The sequence below is a fragment of the Sceloporus undulatus genome, chromosome 3 (assembly GCF_019175285.1).
Source record: "Sceloporus undulatus isolate JIND9_A2432 ecotype Alabama chromosome 3, SceUnd_v1.1, whole genome shotgun sequence".
Classification (NCBI taxonomy): Eukaryota; Metazoa; Chordata; class Lepidosauria; order Squamata; family Phrynosomatidae; genus Sceloporus; species Sceloporus undulatus.
Genome location: NC_056524.1, coordinates 148,584,978 through 148,603,680, shown reverse-complemented (window position 1 = coordinate 148,603,680; position 18,703 = coordinate 148,584,978). Strand labels below are relative to the sequence as shown.

Below are 18,703 nucleotides of genomic sequence, written 5' to 3'. Positions count from 1 at the left end.
TCGGCCAGTCAACCAATTACAGATCCATGTAACAGTTCCTTTGTCTAGCCCACATTTTACAAGCTTGTTTGCAAGTATGTCATGGGAAACCTTGTCAAATGCCTTACTGAAATCAAGATATACTATATCCACAGCGTTCCCTTCATCTACCAAGCTGGTAATTTTTTCAAAGAAAGAGATTAGGTTTGTCTGGCATGACTTGTTTCTCTGAAACCCATGTTGACTTTTTGTGATTATGGCATTGCCTTCTAGATGTTCACAGACTCTCTGTTTAATGATCTGCTCCAGAATCTTTCCTGGTATTGATGTCAGACTAACTGGACGATAATTGTTGGGATCCTCTTTCTTCCCCTTTTTGAAGATGGGGACAATGTTTGCCCTCCTCCAGTCTGCTGGGATTTCTCCTGTTTTCCAGGAGTTTTCAAATATGATTGCTAATGGCTCCGATATTACATTTGCCAGTTCTTTTAATACCCTTGTATGAGGCCCAACATTTCCACCATCAGAAAAGGAACACACAACTTTTTATCTCAGGTAGTTGCTCAACAACAAATAGACATGAAAAAAGTTTGTGGGGATTTCTTCTGATTTTATTTATGATTCAATGAAAATTACTCTAGGAGACTGAGCTGCTTATTGCAAAAGGAAATCAACAGGCTTCTGTGTGATGTGTTGATACTGTTAATTCATTCCTGCCTCAGCACAAAATGAAACCAAAGAGGGAATGAATTGCATTAATCATTCATCCATTTAAAAGGATGTCCTTGGAGCTGGAGGATCATGTGCCGGCATCTTAGGGGACTTTCAGGTATTTTTTTTGCCTGATGTCAAAGCTCTGTACCCCTTGGTCACATGTTGACAGCTTCTGTTGAAGTCTTGGAAAACAGTGTAAACCTGAGGAAACCAAGCAGATGGCTCCATTCAGCTCTACCCCAGACTCTTCCCATGATTCATCATGTCTCTCACACCCTTCATCTTTACCTTCCTTTTTGGATTACAAAATGCCCAATTCTGCAAAGAAAAAAGAAGAGACAAAACATTGTGCCCAAGACATTTCACAATAAAGTGTAAACATTGGTTAAATATACATTATCTGAGGTGCACTAAACTGATGTTTCCAGCACAGAATGCTCGCCTCCTCTAAGTGCTTCAGGAAGGCAGGGAGCAGTCACATAACAGAACAGAGCAGTCACAGAAATAGGAGAAGCACACAGACGTACGTTATGAGTGGAGTTAGCAGCTGCACCATTTTCCCCGGGTTCCTCTGTATTGTTGCATGAACTGGTTGCCTGTTCTTGGGCTGGAGCAGGAGCAAGAGAAGGGCTATCGCATTACAGAGGTGGACTGAAAAATGAGCTCAGAGCCTGGCAAATGTTCCTCTTTCCCAAACGGACTTTCAGTGAGCAGTTGTGTTTACTATACCAAAAGAGATTGTCAGAAGTTTGTAACATTATAATAACTAAATAGACCTTCCTGGAATTTGGTCTGGCTGGCATTATTGGGCTAATGGCCAAGTTCCTTAAAGTAGGGTGGGGATCTAGTCCCTCATACTGGCCTATCCACAGCATACTGGCAGGGGCTCAGGCTGGAGGTGGCTGTCTGCACTGCTGGATAGGTGAAGTTGGCATGCTGCTTAGCCTTCAACCTCAGGCTTGCCAAGCTGGAGTTGCATGTGTCCCTGTACATGTAAGGGCTGGCCGAGGATGCATAAGGACAGGTACTGGATGAAACAGCAGAATTAAGGCCAGGGCTGTTGAGGTTGCTGAGGCCTGGGCCTGGCACACCAGTCACTGTTGAAGGGACCATGGAGGAGGGCATAGGCATGGATCCAATGGAACTGGATGTTGAGAACATGGGCTGCGATGAGAGAGGGTTGACATTCATGGAATTGAAGAAGGGGAAGCTTTTGGCTGACAGACTGCTGGCAGCAAGGCCTTTGGTAGCCCAGTTGTTATAAGAGTAGCCACCATACATCTCATCATAAGGCTGCATCAGTCCATTGAACTGGGCTCCAAAACTGTTCTTACAAAGTTCTGCTTGCTGATTCCTTTCTCGCTTCCTCCATTTCGCTCTGCGGTTCTTAAACCACACCTGAAAGAAAAGGGAATAGTTCTAATCAACATGTTGGTAAAAGCGGCAGAGAGGAGGGTGTTTGCTTCAGGTAGCTATGGCTCTAAATGAGAGATGCACAGGTAGATTTCAAAAGGAACTAATGCAATGAACTGAAATCAAGTTGCTATGGCTGTTGACCCTTTTGTGCAGGAATTGCTATAGTACAAACCTTTGGGACAAGGACCATAAGCATGGATTTGAGCTCTGCCTCTAGATAACCTTTCTGGCTGGCACACCAGGTGAGCTTTTTGTTTAGCAAAGTAGCAGTTCTTGAATAATTTTGGCAGCAAGTCTGAAAATAGTTGAGCCCTGAAAACACTGTGTCTGTTCTAAAATGTAAGGTATAATTACAGTGTATAATCTTTCCCTGTGTGAGGACACAACACCTGTATATGGTGGCATCCTAATGGGTCTGTTTTTTACTTACTCACTACTTTTTTCAACAGGGCAGAAAAAAGGGGGCTCAACAAGAACTTGGGGAGCATGCATAAACTTCCCTGTCCTACTAATATCCAAGTCCATTAGAAAAAAGAAGCAAAACTATAAGCAGATCCTTCACATAAACAATTTATACCCACATGCAAGGAACAATCATACCCCATATCTGCATTTACAAACATTAAATGCATGTTCACATTCTCTGGGGTTGTGCAGTGTAAATCTCTTTGAGTGGAACTATGCACTGAATGTGCTAGGCAACCCCTGTGTTGAACTTTGTGGAACCAAATGCACAACCCAAGGTGCATCCACACGCATAATGGCACCACATGTGTGACTCCATGTATGCAACCATGAACTAACTATGAATGTTCCATATGAGACAAAAATGCCCAAGTACATCCATAGGCACTTATGCATATGTATGATGACAACAGAAATATTCTCATTTACTTATTCTATGAGATATACAAGAATTAACTTCATGGAATACCAAAAATGACATCCCAGTATACACAAAGAGGATAGATGGAATTCAAGGCTCAACCATGAATGCTTGAATGTCTCTGATTTCTGCCTGTGAGATAGCTTTCTCAATAATATGGAATATGAATAATAAGTTACAATAAGCTGTTCAGGCCAAAATATTTTGGTCAAAATTGAAAAGGGCAGGTTGTAACAGTCTGGTAAATGGTCTTTTTCAATAATTCATTTCTTTCAAGCTGGGTATTCTGCATCTTCCACTCAGTCCCCACTTTTCCATTTTTCTTTGCTAGTCATTCTGTATTCCATGGCTACTGAGCATGCTCACCCTACCAGACTGTTTGTTCTGAGAGTGGGGCCCCTTGTGCCAACCTCAGGTACCCCCAAGCATGTTGGTGCTTCTTTCTCAGTGGTCTCACTGGGGTTTATAATACTGGTAGACTACTCTTCCTGAGTTTATTGTGTAAGACATCATTGTGAGAGTATACTTCTGTTTTTACAATGTAAGAAACCAAATTACATTTTGGAGGGAAAGGCTGGCTGAGATATCTTCCTTAGAGAAACCTGCATTGCACAAAGTTTGAATAATCCTGTAAAGATACATGCACAAAATTCCTATAATGTCCTCACTAAGGACATTATCAAATGTAAGACATTCTTACTGAACTATGTTAGTTAAATATTGCATGTCTTTACAATAGGGCTACTGAGCTCTTTGTGTATTCAATGGTCATTCATACTCTCTTCCGTCCCCCTCCTTAACCCCGGATACCTGCCCTATGCCCTACCCAGTGTGCCTTTCGTTTTTTATTTTTCAATTTTAATTTGTAATGTAATTGCAGAGATATGTTAATTCAATTTAGTTAAAGAAAAGAAAAAGAACAGAAGCTGAAAAAAGAAAAAACAACTTGCTTAGAAATAGCAAGAGGGTAGGGGGAGAAGAGGAGAATCATGTCCACTGATGCCACGGGACTGCCCAATATTGGGAACTATGGCAGGAGAAAATTATCGCATCTGTAGAATGGGTATGCAGCATGACTTGGAGTTTATTGACAAATCTTCCCATCAATGAAAAAGGACACTGTACCAACAGTTTGAAGGCAAAGCAGTGACAAGACAGAGACAATGGTGTGCAATAGGTATGGCCAGGACGCTATTCTCCAACTTTAATTGTGGTTTAAAAGCCTTGTGTGATAATCTCTGAAGTGTGTAGCCTAAATGTGTGGCATGGGGGGGTTCTACTGTCCCCCGCAAATTGCTCTCCTCAAATGAAGAGTGGCTTTTGTGAAAAGAACCTCTTTTATCTGTGGAGGTACTCCACGTGAGGTACACCAATGGTTTACAACACACTAGACATCCCTTCTGGTGTGTTTAGGGTACACACTTAAGTAAACTGCTGCATAATGTTTAAAGCGACAAGCACAGATGGAAGTCTGTTCTGTTCTGCTTGGCATGTTGACTTATCCTCCAGTCCAAGTCCTCATCCTCTCACATATTTGGAGAAAGGAGATCTTGTATAATTTAACCATACCCGGACTCTGGCTTCAGTCAAATTGGTCCATACAGCAATCTCTTCTCGGGTACTCATGTCAGGGTAACGGTTTCTCTGGAAAGTGGCTTCCAGCTCCTGGAGTTGTTGGCTAGTGAAGTGAGTTCTTTGCCTGCGCTGCTTCTTTTTCAAGGAACCGTCCTCAGGATTGGAGTCATCAGTCTGGTTCTGCTGTGACTTTTCTGTGTCTGTGACAAGGAAAGCAGGGGAATCTGTCTCATAATTTCACAGTGGTGTAACCTTTCCAGGAGTCAAGAGGCAAACATTTAAAGTGAAGCTGGGGATGGGCACATATTATGCTACTACCCACTTTTCTCTGAGAAAGGTGAGAGAGGCAAAAGACTCTTATGAAGAACTGATCCCAGATACTTTCCCCCCTCTTTCCCTGGAGATATGTCTTCCCCACACAACTTCAAGCCCCTCTCCGCAACCAAAACATTGTTTCTTTTGCTACCTCTTCTCTCAGCCTGTTTGATGAAAGAAAGCAGCAGTGCAGTTCCAAATTGCCAGCCAAGTCCCAACAAAGTTCACAAAGCTCAAGTAGTTTTCCAAATATAAAAGCATTTTTTGCCCCGATTCTCCTCTGCCACCATGTGCTCTAACTCCTTATCCCCACCATGGTCCTAAAGGCTGCTGATTCTCCTAGCCTTTCTTACACCTTTACCTTTTTTCTCTCCTTCACCTTTTTTCCCTTCACTACTCTCCTAGTGCCTCTCCTTCACCTTTTTTCCCTTCACTACTCCCCTAGTGCCCCCTTTTCCCTTGCTGTCCCCTTGGATATTTCCACCACCTGGGGGAGCATACACCCACTTTGGGAATCACTGCTCTAGCTGTAGCAAGTCCCACAGATTTTGGGTGTCAGTTTCAAGATAAATATGCTTAGAATTTAATGTGTGCAACTGTGTATATTTTAATGCATATCAATTTTTTATGGGCAGTCCAACCCAAACCCACTTGAACATGGCTGGAATGAGATTCTGATCCCAAGTGAATCTTGCACTCTGTTCCCACCTCCTAGTTTTCAATGAATCACTATTAGTTTTCAATTAATCACTTAATATGTATTTGCTTCTTTGTCTCCCTCTGGCCCCATTAATTTTTTAAAACCTTTGGAATAGGTTTTAGAGACAGCAACCTTTGTATGCCTATACTAATTAATTGCTAGTTTATCTGTTTGCAGACGTCCTATTTGTTTGCCAGCTTTTCCATACCCAATTTTTTCTTGCATCACTTGCATTTTTCTCCTCCCCCCTCTTTCCTTCATTAGGCCACCTATTTAATTATGAACAAGTCATTTATAAATAAAGTTTCTTTTATATATTTTATAAAGAAGATTAAGTGGCTTTCTCTGCTGAATTCCGTTGATGTGGTGATGGGGAACTAGTTGTTCAGCTTTTCCCTTCCCAGTTTGATTACTCTACTTGAGTTATGAAAAAAAAAGTCAGCCAAAATACTGCATCTGGAGATGTAGCTAAAGCAACAAAGCTCTGTTGTTGTAGCTACATTTCCTGATATGATCCCAGAAACCTAGGCAGCTGCTTGATGCAAAGCACCTTGCTTTTGGGAGGAGGCTGGTGTGTCATCACACACTGCCCGACTTTCCAAAACCTCAGCAATCCGTGCTGCTGAAAAGGTAGATTTTGGAGGGCACTTTCTGTCATTACAATGGTGCAAGATTATAAATATTAAACAGGATATCACTTGTCTTTGGCCAAATAGTCAATCAAATTGGTGCTTCTTGACAATCAAACAGTTGGGTGTATTTCCTTTGAGCGCCTAGGATTTTATGAATTTTTAAACATGTTTGGGAAAGTGTGGTGTGGCTCTCGGTTTTAAAAGGAGAGGAAAGGGTTGTATATTACATTTCAAAGCCATTCTTGTCTTGGCATGGATTCGTAAAGGTGGCTTTTTTTAAAGCCTTGGCCAATCTGCTGAAAAAGCCCTTGAGGTTTACTATGGCTGTTGGAAAACTCCTTAAGGAAGTGGGTGCAAGCAGCATACTGAATTTAAGAATCTCATTACCCTAAAGGCATTTCAAGAGCTTGTTGATAATTTCACCACAAAAAGTTTTTTTATTTCATTATGAGCACTTTTAAAATATATCTTGCTGGCAGCATCAAAGGGGAGGGGAGACACTGAAGCCTACAATGAACAATTAAATGTCAAAGTATACTTCACAGAATATGTCCCACTTCCACCATATTTGGTACATCTTTGTGCAGTCATTGTACAGATCCACTTGCAACAAGGATGTAGCAGTTGTTTGGCAGGAGAGCAGATCCTGCCTCTCAAACCAATAGGGAGTGTGTAATTAGGGTTCCTGACTCAGGAATAGCAGATATACCTGCCTAGCGTTGACTATTTTGGATGTTTACTGTGGGGATGAGATGTGTAACCCAGGCTCTCACAGGGCCTGCAAGATAATTTGTTTTTTGTATTGTTTCTAACCATTTGGTAAATAAACGATGAGCTTCAAAACTGGAATGGATTTTATTTGGCTTGAGTCCAAGATTATACATGAGCAATTTGTGCAGTGTTTGGCTTGCTGGCTGTTTAAGATATGAGAAGCTAGTCAGATAAGGGGAAAAAAATTTCCCTCTTTTCATCTGCAAAAACTGGAGGTTCTGTGTGGGGACAGTTTGCTGTTTAGAGCATTCTCTGAACTCACCACTGTGTTCTTGTCCCTTGCAGCTGTGCTCATGTTGCGGTGTCCCAGACTCCGAGAGAGAGAGAGAGGGGCTATGGGCTTCTGATTCAGTGAGCAGGTTGAACTCCATCTGCCTGGAACAGATATTGGAGAATTGCTAAGGAGATATACAGTAGTGTGAGTGGTGTATACAGTACTGGTTGAGGCTCCCTTATATGAAATGATTGGGACCAGAAGTGGTTTGGATTTTGGAATATTTGCATAACAACAACAACAACGTTTATTTATAATGCCCTTTTCACCAAAGGTCAGTGGTGTCCCCGCACTAGGTGTCACTCGGTGTGAGTGGTGGTACTCCCAGGGGTGGGGCTTCTGGAGGCAACATGCATTCCCTTCCCCCATGCTGCCCTTTCTTTACCTCATCAGGAAAGGCATGGGGAGAGAGTGCACATGGGGAGCGCATGGACAGATAACACATGGGGGGAAGTGCAAGGGGATAGAGTGCATGTACTGGGAGTGTGGGGTGAGGGCCCAACCAGGTACCACCTTCTGCATCACTGCACACACACACCAGTGACGCCATTGCCAAAGGGCAGAACACCAGACACATATGAGATATCTTGGCAGTGGGACCAATGTCTTAACATAACATTCATTTATGTTTCATATACATCTTATACACGTAGCATGAAAGTAATTTTGTACATAATACTTTAATTTTATGCATGAAACAAAGTTTGGATACAGTAATCAGAAATCAAAGATGTAAAAAAATGTTTTTTTTACAAAACACAATGTTTAGGGGCGGGGGTGCACTAATCATATTGTAGATTTGTAACATACAGATTTCCAACTGCAAATTGCATTCAGACCTGTGCTTGGTTCCAAGAGGTGTACTTGGATAAACCATGGTACAAAATGAATTGAAATGAATTTCTGTGCCATCACTGCTTACACTGAATTTTTGGGAACTGCTACCTTCCATCAAACTGGGACAACACAAACTGACCTTTTACTGCCACTAGAATAATGAATTATTATTACTTTAAGAAGAGATGGGCAAACGAGGGGGAAGGGAAAACGGGTGCTGAGATCTGACCAGAGCAGTGTCCAAAGTGGAGATTGTGACTGTTTGTGAATTAGCTGGCATATTTGCTTAATGTGTTTCCTTATCCCTTACTTTTAGCTTACACTTTTCTCTGAGTTAAGTCAAAATGTGGTAAGCTAAAACGTTTCTGAATTTTAAATGCTTGCACTGAACAGACATTTCCCATTTTTCCTAATGTGAGAAAAATTAAGGATTTTCACATTAAAACATTCAAGACGTTATGGATTTCCCATCCCAGAGTGTGTGAAGGTAAGTATACTGTTCTGACATGCATGCCGCTCTCATACAGAGAGATACACGAACAAGCATTCAGTACACACAGACACGCACATTGCCTTGTTACTTTTAGATGGTGCACCTGTACATGAAATGCTGGGAAGGGAGCTCTGTTTGCTCTGATACCTTTTCATGCAGTATTTTGTGCAAGAAGGGGATTCCATCTGTGGCTCTTGCTATTGTCACAGCTTTTGCGTGATTCCTTGAATTATGCAGAAACGCACAGTGCATTAATTCTTTGGATTAAGACTTGATTAAGACGTGTGTAACTTTGCTGTCTCTGAATGTATTAAAATCCCTTTTCAAGGAAGCAGCAGATGGAATTTCTTCCCAATGTTTGTAGATGATAATTTTCCCCTCTCTGACAGCTATTTGCATATGATTGCAGCTGCCAGGCACACAGTTTCCTCTCTTCCAGAGACTAAATGACACTGCTCAAATTCAGTCTTCCTTTTCATCTCCTAAAAAAACTACATGGTGGCAGCAAGGCAATATGCATCCTTTAGCAAAAGATTTGACTTACTTGCTAAGCTAAATTGCATCTCAGATAAGTTCTGTACAACCATGCAGTGCAATGGAAGGCTTTATGTGATCAGTTTTGATCATTTTCTAATAGAGATGTCACATATCACACACAAACAAGCCCTAGACATATTTTATTAACAACAAGTCTATTGATCCCAGTAATTATGTTTGCATGCAAATGAGTATGCTTCAGAGTGCAACCTTCAACTTCGGTTGCAGCATTGTCATCATCATCATCATCACCATCACACCTTCTGTAAGGTGACTACAGTTTAAAAGCACAATACGGTTAAAAACGTACAAAAAGTGAACTGGTGGGGATTTCCTTGTCCTTTTTTTCTCACAGTGTGGCAGTGTTTCTGTTTTTAGTTTGTGGGAACATGTCATTTGATACTGTGGCTATTTCTGCAATGAATTAAGTAGGAATTATTCTCTGGCTACTTCTAAAGTTAATTGACAATTGCAGTTCAGTGTTCTTTTTCATCAGCAAACAGAATTTTATATTCGGAAGGCAATCCTTGTTTGCTTGATGATATGAATCAACAGATATGGAGTCAAAGGCTTTCATAGCTGGCTTCCATAGTTTTTTGTGGGGTTTTTGGGCTATGTGGCCAAGTTCTAGAAGAGTTTCTTCCTGACGTTTCGCCAGCACAAATGCCAGCCATAGATGCTGGTGAAACATCAGGAAGAAACTCTTCTAGAACTTGGCCACATAGCCCAAAAACCCCACAAAAAACAATCAACAGATAATATGTGTATTCATTGAAAAATCAGAACTACTGGACATCAAAAGAAGTAAAAAAAGTAAAATTAGCATGCTGCATTTACATCTTTTAAAAACCACATAGTGAGAAAACAGGACTAAGGTTAAACTGAACGAAAATTTAAGAGAAACAGGTCTTGGTTAGTCAAACATATATTAAATCGAATGAAATGACTTTAACTGTCATTTAACTGCATTCATTTCAGTAACTATACCTGCAAATGTGTCTCTGTACCTTAGAAAGCCTATTTTTAATAGTAAATTTTGTTATGTGACTATGCTGCAAGGATTGACTCTTCCCCTTTTCTTCACCATTGTAATTTGTTTCTTAAAACTACCAAGTGATTCGTGGTATATTCTTTTTAAAAATTCCCCATTCTTTCTCCTCTTGCAGAGCGAGAACTAAGAACTTGTCTTTTCCAGTTTTGGAATATATGCCCAGGTAATAATATTCTTTCTGTACACACAGCTTACAATTTTAGCTTATTCTTTACTGTCATTTGGGTTTATTTGTTTTGTGGTTCTCATCCCAAACCTCTTGTTCTGTTTCTTTCCTGGATTATAAATTCACCCTCATGATGACTCCTCCTCCTTGGTGGTGTTTATTATTCTTTACAGTAAAATGATACCAGTACCATTTTCAATGTAAGATCGTGTGTTAACATTACACTCGTATCCACATTTATCAGCTTTGCTATCTTTTGGGGACCAGAAGCACTACCTTGCTTGCTTAGTGGTTCTGCTCCTCTTTGAACAGAAGCATTCAGGGGGCTGTGCTGTTGACATCTACTTTGTAACTTTGCAACTGACCTCTCAAAAGTATTGCAGAGGCACTACATTGTCCCTTGTACTATTTTAAGATGTAGACATGGCCACTGCAAGAAACTGCTCATAATGTTGTAGTCTTATGTATACTGTGGCCTGTCTGATGATGCTTTGAGGACTATGGCAGCAACATTGGATGTGGTTTGATCTCAGACATAGGCCCCCAAAAACACAAAAACAGAAAAGTAATGCAAGTTCAAGCAAAGTTCATGCATTTCTTGTATATAAGAATAGGGGGAGTATAAAACATCAGTGCAGTTTTCCTACACTTGGGATCTTAATGGAATTAAAACAGGAAGCAAGGGTGACCATTAATCACTGGAAGATAAACAGCCACTGTAAGCCTGTTCCTCAAAAGGAGCTGAGGCCTTGTCAGTGGGATAGGCTATAAACTGCCTGCATTCCCTCCTTCTCTTCTATCTGCCTTATCTGACCTGTATTCCATTTTGCTCCAGCCTGTTCAAGGTGCCAATTAAATAAAAGCAAAGCTGAATATATCCTCTGGGGGGGATCCCGCAGGTTTTTTGCCCACACTGTTGGAGATCAGCAGATATGAACAGAATTTCAGGCAAGAACAATAATGAGAAAGGATTTGTGCATAATTATTGCATTTTTATTTATTCACAATTAATTAATTAGCAATTAATTTTAAATTTCTCTGCCACTTAGTTCCACATTACACATATTATCTGCTTTATAGTGTTTTAATTTTCTTTGTAAACTTTTGAGCAGTTATAAGGCTAAAAGTAGATATATATATATATATATATATATGCATATAAATCAATTAGCTTACTTGCTAATTAGCTTACTTGCTGTTCACCGCTATGATCTTTGGAATAGCGGTATATAAATAAAACAAATTAATTAAATTATTAATATTTGAGGAGAGTTTTTTTTTAAAATTGTGGAACAGTGAGATGGAAATGGTCTGTGAAGGAAATGTATTACTTTCCATGTGTTTTCACAGGGAATACCATAGAATCATAGAGTTGGAAGAGACCACAAGGGCCATCCAGTCCAATCCCCTGTCATGCAGGAAATCAAAATCAAAGCATCCCCGACAGATGGCCATCCATCCTCTGTTTAAAGACCTCTAAGGAAGGAGACTCCACTACACTCTGAGGGAGTTTGTTCCACTGTCGAAAAGCCCTTACTCTCAGGAAGTTCCTCCTAACGTTGAGGTGGAATCTCTTTTCCTGTGTTTTGTATACATTGTTCCAGATCCTGTTCTCTGGAGCAGCAGAAAACAAGCTTGCTCCCTCCTCAATATGACATCCCTTTAAGTATTTAAACAGGGTTATCATATCACCTCTTAATTTTCTTTTCTCCAGACTAAACATCCCCAGCTCCCTAAGTTGTTCCTCATAAGGCATGGTTTCCAGGCCCTTCTCCATTTTAGTCGCCCTCCTTTGGTCACACTCCAGTTTCTCAATGTATTTTTTGAATTGTGGTGCCCAGAACTAGACAAAATATTCCAAGCGGGGCCTGACCAAAGCAGAATACAAGTGGCACTATTACTTCCCTTGATCTAGACACTATACTTGTATTGATGCAGCTTAAAATTGCATTGGCCTTTTTAGCTGCTGCATCACACTGTGGACTCTTATTCAACTTGTGGTCTACTTGGACTCCCAGATCCCTTTCACACGTAGTTTCATTCAGCCAGGTGTCACCCATCCTATATCTGTGCATTTCATTTTTCCACTCTATGTGCAGTATCTTACATTTCTCTGTTTTGAATTTCATTTTGTTAGCTTTGGCCCAGCTTTCTAGTCTATTCAGGTCATTTTGAATTTTGATCCTGTCCTTTGGAGTATTAGCTACTCCTCCTAATTTGGTGTCTTTTGCAAATTTGATAAGCATGCCCCCAATTCTTTCATCCAAGTCATTGATAAAGATGTTGAATAGCACTGGGCCCAGGACAGAGCCCTGTGGGACATAGTTGTAATCTAATGCTCAGACCATTACATCACTCTGGCTCTCAACTCATGTGTTTTTAAATAGCATTGCTTGTTGTTTGAATGCTTAAATTGTGAATAGAATACTGTGAATAGAAGGCCCCATTTATTTTGGAGGTAACTGGGATTCAGCAGAGCCTGTTGATTTTTCCTTCCCTCCACAACTCCCAGTGCCATCTCACATATGCTTCTGGAAATTTCTCCATTGCTCCAGACCAGATTTTTGGAGCATTGTGGCAAGAAGCAAACCTCATCTATCATTGTCCACAGATGAGATCAACCAGTTAATGGTACTGGATCCAAACTTATTCATGCTTAGAAGAGATCCAACAAAACAAATATTACTCAAAGACAGGGTGGCTGGAGAAGGTTATGGTGAGACATAAAGCACATTTGCTGACTGAACTAGCTTTAGGGTGACTAAATTTATCTTATGCTAACATAATCCCTTGGGCTGGCTGATCAAAGATAGTGGCCATCTCTGATCAGCCAGTAGAGCAGCCAAAAAGAAGGTGAAATAGGGTTAGAACAGGGAAAGAGCTGGGTTACACCAAATTCAAAAATTGCTTACATCAGAAACACAGTCCCTGGGATAGCACGAAGATAGACCATGGTTAGGGTTGGCTTAAGTAATTTGCAGCACATAGAAATCAATGGCAGCTCCTCTATCATTCCTGTGTCCCAGTCCATCAGCCAGGGACACACTTATCCCAGAAGAATCAAAATTTGGATACAGCACAAATTCAGCCATTCTAATGTTGGTTCAGCCAGCTCTTGACCCACTTGTTGAGATAGGATTCCACTATAAACCTGGATTCTATTCACAGAGTCCTACTCCAGGCAACTCTGGATCAAACTGCATGCCCTGACCTTTCCATGATGGTCACAGGCTGTGATCATTTCCAACAGTGATCCTATCAGTCTCAAATCATAGTCTTTAACATCTGGCAATATAAGAAATGGGTGATGACATTTTTGGGGCAACAAAGCCTTCTTTACTACAAAGACTGTTGGAAAAATTAAAGTTGCAACCAGTTGCAACAGTATGAGATGTTATAAAGGTGGTCCACCATGGCTTCTTTATACTTAATAAATGTCATATAATTAACAGGTTGGATAACATAGTGTGGATCTAGAGGTTCATTGATCCAAACTAGACAACTTTCACATCTGATTAGTTAGCTGTTCCTTTTTGGGCATCCCACTGGGCAGCCTTTCTCCATACTGATATTGCAAGGTTTTGGAAAGTTTCAGTGGGTCTTCCTAGTGGCATTATTCTAAACAATATTATTGGACATGAAGCTTGTTGGAGTAATAGCCAAGCTAAACCAAGCTTCTGAAATTATTAGGTTACTGTTCCGATTCCCCTGGGATTTGATTTATGAGGAGATTAAACAGGGCTGTTCTCTCTATCCTAGTCAGTGGGGTTGCTGGTAAATGCCCTAAGAAACAGCACAGGAATTAAAAATACTGTAGTGTATAATTGAAATGGAAATCAACATGCATAATGCAAATATTGCAGTATCTACAGTACTGGATTATGGGCAGTAACAAGGCTATGACTAAACTCCACAAAATCAGTTGCCCCTCCATATCGCCAGGGATTTTGTTCTGGTCCCCCCCTCCAATGCATGGGTGCTCCAATGCATGCTCCAATGCATGGGTGGCTAGTCCACTGATACGGAGGGCCAACTGTAAATCCACAGTATAGAATCTATATTGTAGTATACATTATAGTAAACTAAACAAATATTGAAGAAACTATATGAGATAAGTTTATCCAGGTGAGATGGATAAGTGCACTAAAAGTCAACATTGCCTAAGCATCCATTTCTCTTTCAAATATTGCCCTTGCAATTTGATTGGCAGAAAATTCTGGGGAGGGGGAAGGAAAATAGTTCAAGATTACTAGAAGTTGTATACTATAGGCTGCAAAATGCTGATATTACCCTTTAAAGCCCCAAATAGCTTGCTACCAGGATAGATGCAGTGGCATCCTTGGTGTGTGTGTTTGTGGGGGGGGGTATGGCCCACACCGGGTGACACCCTAAGAGGGAATGACACCACTGCTTCTCAAACGTCTGCCCTTTGGCAGAAACAGGCTGTGACATTCACCTATGTCCCATTAAATGCTGAAGAGATGGTATTAGTGGAGTGAAGCTCAGTGGGAGGAGAAAGGAGAGTCCCCAGTTTTTTTTAAATTGAAAGTTCAAATTTCAAAAAAATCATTTTTATATATTTTTAAAAAAATATTCATCCAACTCTGTAATTTCAAATCCAAATAACTGGCATACAGTTTGCCCACTACCGATAAAAGACATATTGGGTGATAGTTACCAGGATCCTGTCTGTCTCCTTTTTTAAAGATTGTAATTATAATGGAATCCTTCCAATCAGCTGGAATCTCACCAGAGTTATTTACAAATATGTAATTTGTTTAAAATTTTCTTTAAAACATCACATTGTACCAAATTTTCACTTGAAGCACAGGAAACTATGTATATGTAAATACATTTAGGCTGTGCATATGATATTGTAATTTAAAAATATAATTTTAACGGTGCTAGTTGTTTATGTCACAACTCTTACCATTAAGTGCAGTAAATTATGATTTATGAGTACTGTAATATTACTACAAAAAACATTACATTCTGTAAGGTGTGGTATAGGAGGAGGTCAATGCACCGGGTGACACCAACCCTAGTGACGCCACGGGATAAATGATGCATACTCTCCCCCTGAATATACTTCCCCATACCCTGTCATCTTCCAAGGCCTCTTTTGAGCTGAACAAGGTAAAGGGAGCCTGCTCAATGGTAGAACCCCAGTTTTCGGAATGACTTCCCCATACAGCTTCATCTGCAGCTATGATCTTTCTGGTGCCAAGTGAGGACCTTTTCTTTTAGTTTTTTAAAAAACTGTCAGTGCTTTTTAGTGACTATGTGCTACTATTGTTCTCTGCAGTTGTTCTTGTCCTTTCAATTCGATATAGACCAAATATTATTATTCTCTTCTATAATTCTTGCATTTATGGTTTTAACTTGCATTTGGTCAGTTACCCATGGTACTTTAGCTAGTGGGTAATATAGTAATATAGGCAATAAATAAATGTGAAAAGCAGAGTGAGTTGGGGATTCTAAGCTTAAAATGATGTTTTAAAACTTTCCAGCTGAGATGGTCCTAGCGTAAAACCCTTTAAAAACTCACAACACCATGGATTGCCATGGAGTTTAGTCAACTAGTAGCCCCTTTCTGGTGAATTAGGTGAATTCTGACTAACCACAGACCCACAGAGCTTCTGTTTTGGATTAATCCCTTTCTGAGAAGTCCTTTATACAGAAGAAAATTAAGAATTTATCACTGACTGCATCCTGGATTTTCTATTATTAGATCATACTTTGTAAGGGACTCCTATTTCTTGGGTCCAGATATAAGAACAACTGCAAAATACAGATTTGCTACAAATGAAAGGCCTTCCCTCGACCTTAACTGTTACCATCCTGGCCTTGGAGGGGGAGAAGGAGAGGCCGGCACAGCCCCATCATGGCAAGCCCAGGCCCTCCCTCCACTCCAACTGCCATTGTCTTGGCCTCTGAGAGAGAGAAGAATGGGCAGTGACTGCTGAACTTGATCCCCTTCCCCACTGCCATTCCTTTCTCTTTTTGTGTCATATCAGAGATTATTGCACCGGCAAAATTGGCTGGCCTGAGCCCAGGTTGAGCATGAGCTGAAATTTTTGGAAAATATGCTACAGGTTCAGTTTGGAGGCATTATGTCCCGATCTTAGCCATCCCGAACCCGGGTTAACCGTTCATTGTGAAGAACGGGAGAAAGACGGATCAGGTTCAGGATGGCAAAGATCAGGACATGATGCCTCCGAACTGAATACGGAGGTGTGAGATAACACCCGATCTTAGCAAATTTATTTTAAAATTCAGCCCTCACTCAGGCTGGCCAATACAATAATATCCATTATTTTAGACTGTAAACCTGAGGGCAGGGAACTGTCAAAGTAGCATCTGTTAAACCACTCTGAAAGCCTTTGCGGCTTGGTATAAATACACTAAATAAATAAATAGAATTATATAGTACAATCTATTAATAATAAGGCAATTAAGACACTCATTAACCTGACCACTTTGTTTGCATGTGAGTTCCTGAGTAAAGGTCTTAATCTCTGTTATCTGTAATGTTTTACCTGAGGAATCTGCTGTTATTACGGGTGGCCTAAAAGTAGTGTGGGAGAGTGAGAATTGTGCAGAAATAAACTGTTGTAACATTACCTTTGATATCACCCAAAACAACCGTTTTGGTCAGTATCAACTAAATATTAAGGTATTCTACAAAGACCATTCTATGACGATGTCTGTTTTGCTTATTTGGAACCACTTTATTAACACGATAAATCCATATTGCTGGAAGGTGTGTGGCACAAGCATGTTCCTATTTAGACAGCCATCGTCCCTGATATCAGTGTCCCAACCAATGATGCTAAAGGGAACAATAGAACCTCACTGCAGATTACCTTGCAGCAATGTGTAGATATTTTGATTCTACATTTTAAGGTTTCTGGGTAGTTTGGGATAAATTAACAGCAAAAGTACTGCATTTATACCATGGACTTCCTGATTGATGCCCAGTTTGGTGGTTTAGGAATTTTTTTCAGTCTTGTTTTATCAGTTAAGGGATGCAGTGCCTTAGTGGTTAAGACACCAATTCTGACGATTAAAGATCAGAAGGTTGGCAGTTCAAGGCCCAAGTGCTGCATGATGGGGTGAGCTCCTGTCACTAGTCCTAACTCCTTTCAACCTAGCAGTTTGAAAGCATGCAAGTTCAGGTAGATAGGTACCACTTTGGTGGGAAGGTAACAACGTTTAATGCAGACACATCACCACTGGATCCGTCTTTGGACAATGCTGGCTCTTCAGCTTAGTTATGGAGATGAACACCACCCCCTACAGTCGGTAATGGATAGACATTCGTGTCAAGGGACTAACTTTACCTTTATCTTTTTTATCAGTTAAGAAAGAAAAATATCACTGACTGAACACCTTATGATATATGGCTATATATGAATGTGCACTTACCCTCCAGCAGGTGAAAACAGGATCACTCTTGTCCAGTGGTTCTCAAACTTTTTACTCTTGCCCCCCCCCCACTTTACATCGACATGTGGATGTTGTGCCCCCGTCAACTCAACATAGTATATGAATAAAAGTATTTTGTTTATTTAGTGTATATATTTTAATTCACACATTTATGTATATTCAAATTTTAACATTTTATAAGGAAATAACATGGTTCAATTTAGAACAGTTTTATTTAAGCAAATTCAATATTTAACTCAATGCATGTGTAAATTTTACACATTAAAAAGCTTGTGAAGAGGAGAAGGTATCAGAGCCTCCAAGTCTCACTCTTCCCCTTGCCTGCCTTGGGGTTCCACCCCACTATTTGAGAACCACTGCTCTTGTCCATGAGTGGGTGGAGTGAGAGGCAGTGCCATGTTCTGCTGGACACACACAATCCAGGAGTCATTCATATGTTGTTTTTAGCATGATAATGAAAATCATCTCATTCATACATTCTGGGTTTTTTATTCACACTATGGAACCTCAACGATGCACATCTCTGCAAGTTCGGTACCTTGCACATACAAGCATTTGAATAAAGATGGAGTCGATAATGCAAATGCATTTGGAACCTGTAGAAGGCATGCAAAGTTTTATTTGAGTCTATTCACATCAGTTATTCACACTGCCGACAGGGACGTAACCAAGGGGGGGGATTCTTGGGGTCCGGACCCTCCCTTCCATTAGAAAAATGAATGGTGTGTGCTGCTGCGCCGCCGCACCCAAGCCCCATTATTATGGTGGCACTTAGTCTGGACCCCCCCTTCCTAAAATCCTAGCTATGTCCCTGCTGCCAACAATGCTTATCTTTTTTAAAAACTTGGAAAATACCCCGATATCTATTATCCCAGGGTATGTGGGTTTTGTTAGACCCACAAACTTAA

General features: G+C 40.5%; 1 protein-coding gene across 4 annotated transcripts; it reads right to left on the bottom strand.

Annotated features, from left to right (window-relative positions):
• Positions 1 to 578: 578 nt before the first annotated feature.
• Positions 579 to 7,417, bottom strand: PITX3 (paired like homeodomain 3). Of its 4 annotated transcripts, XR_006102760.1 has the most exons (5): positions 7,251 to 7,417; positions 4,565 to 4,770; positions 1,221 to 2,091; positions 982 to 1,011; positions 579 to 894 (listed from the first exon to the last, which is right to left on the bottom strand). XR_006102760.1 is itself a non-coding variant. In XM_042456461.1 (3 exons), the coding sequence occupies exons 1-3, from the start codon at positions 7,357 to 7,359 to the stop codon at positions 1,546 to 1,548; spliced, it is 861 nt and encodes a 286-aa protein (XP_042312395.1). In that variant the 5' UTR covers positions 7,360 to 7,417; the 3' UTR covers positions 579 to 1,545. The 4 variants fall into 4 exon arrangements, 1 of the variants encoding a protein (XP_042312395.1); XR_006102759.1 differs by having other exon boundaries at positions 982 to 2,091; XR_006102758.1 differs by having other exon boundaries at positions 579 to 1,011.
• Positions 7,418 to 18,703: the final 11,286 nt, after the last annotated feature.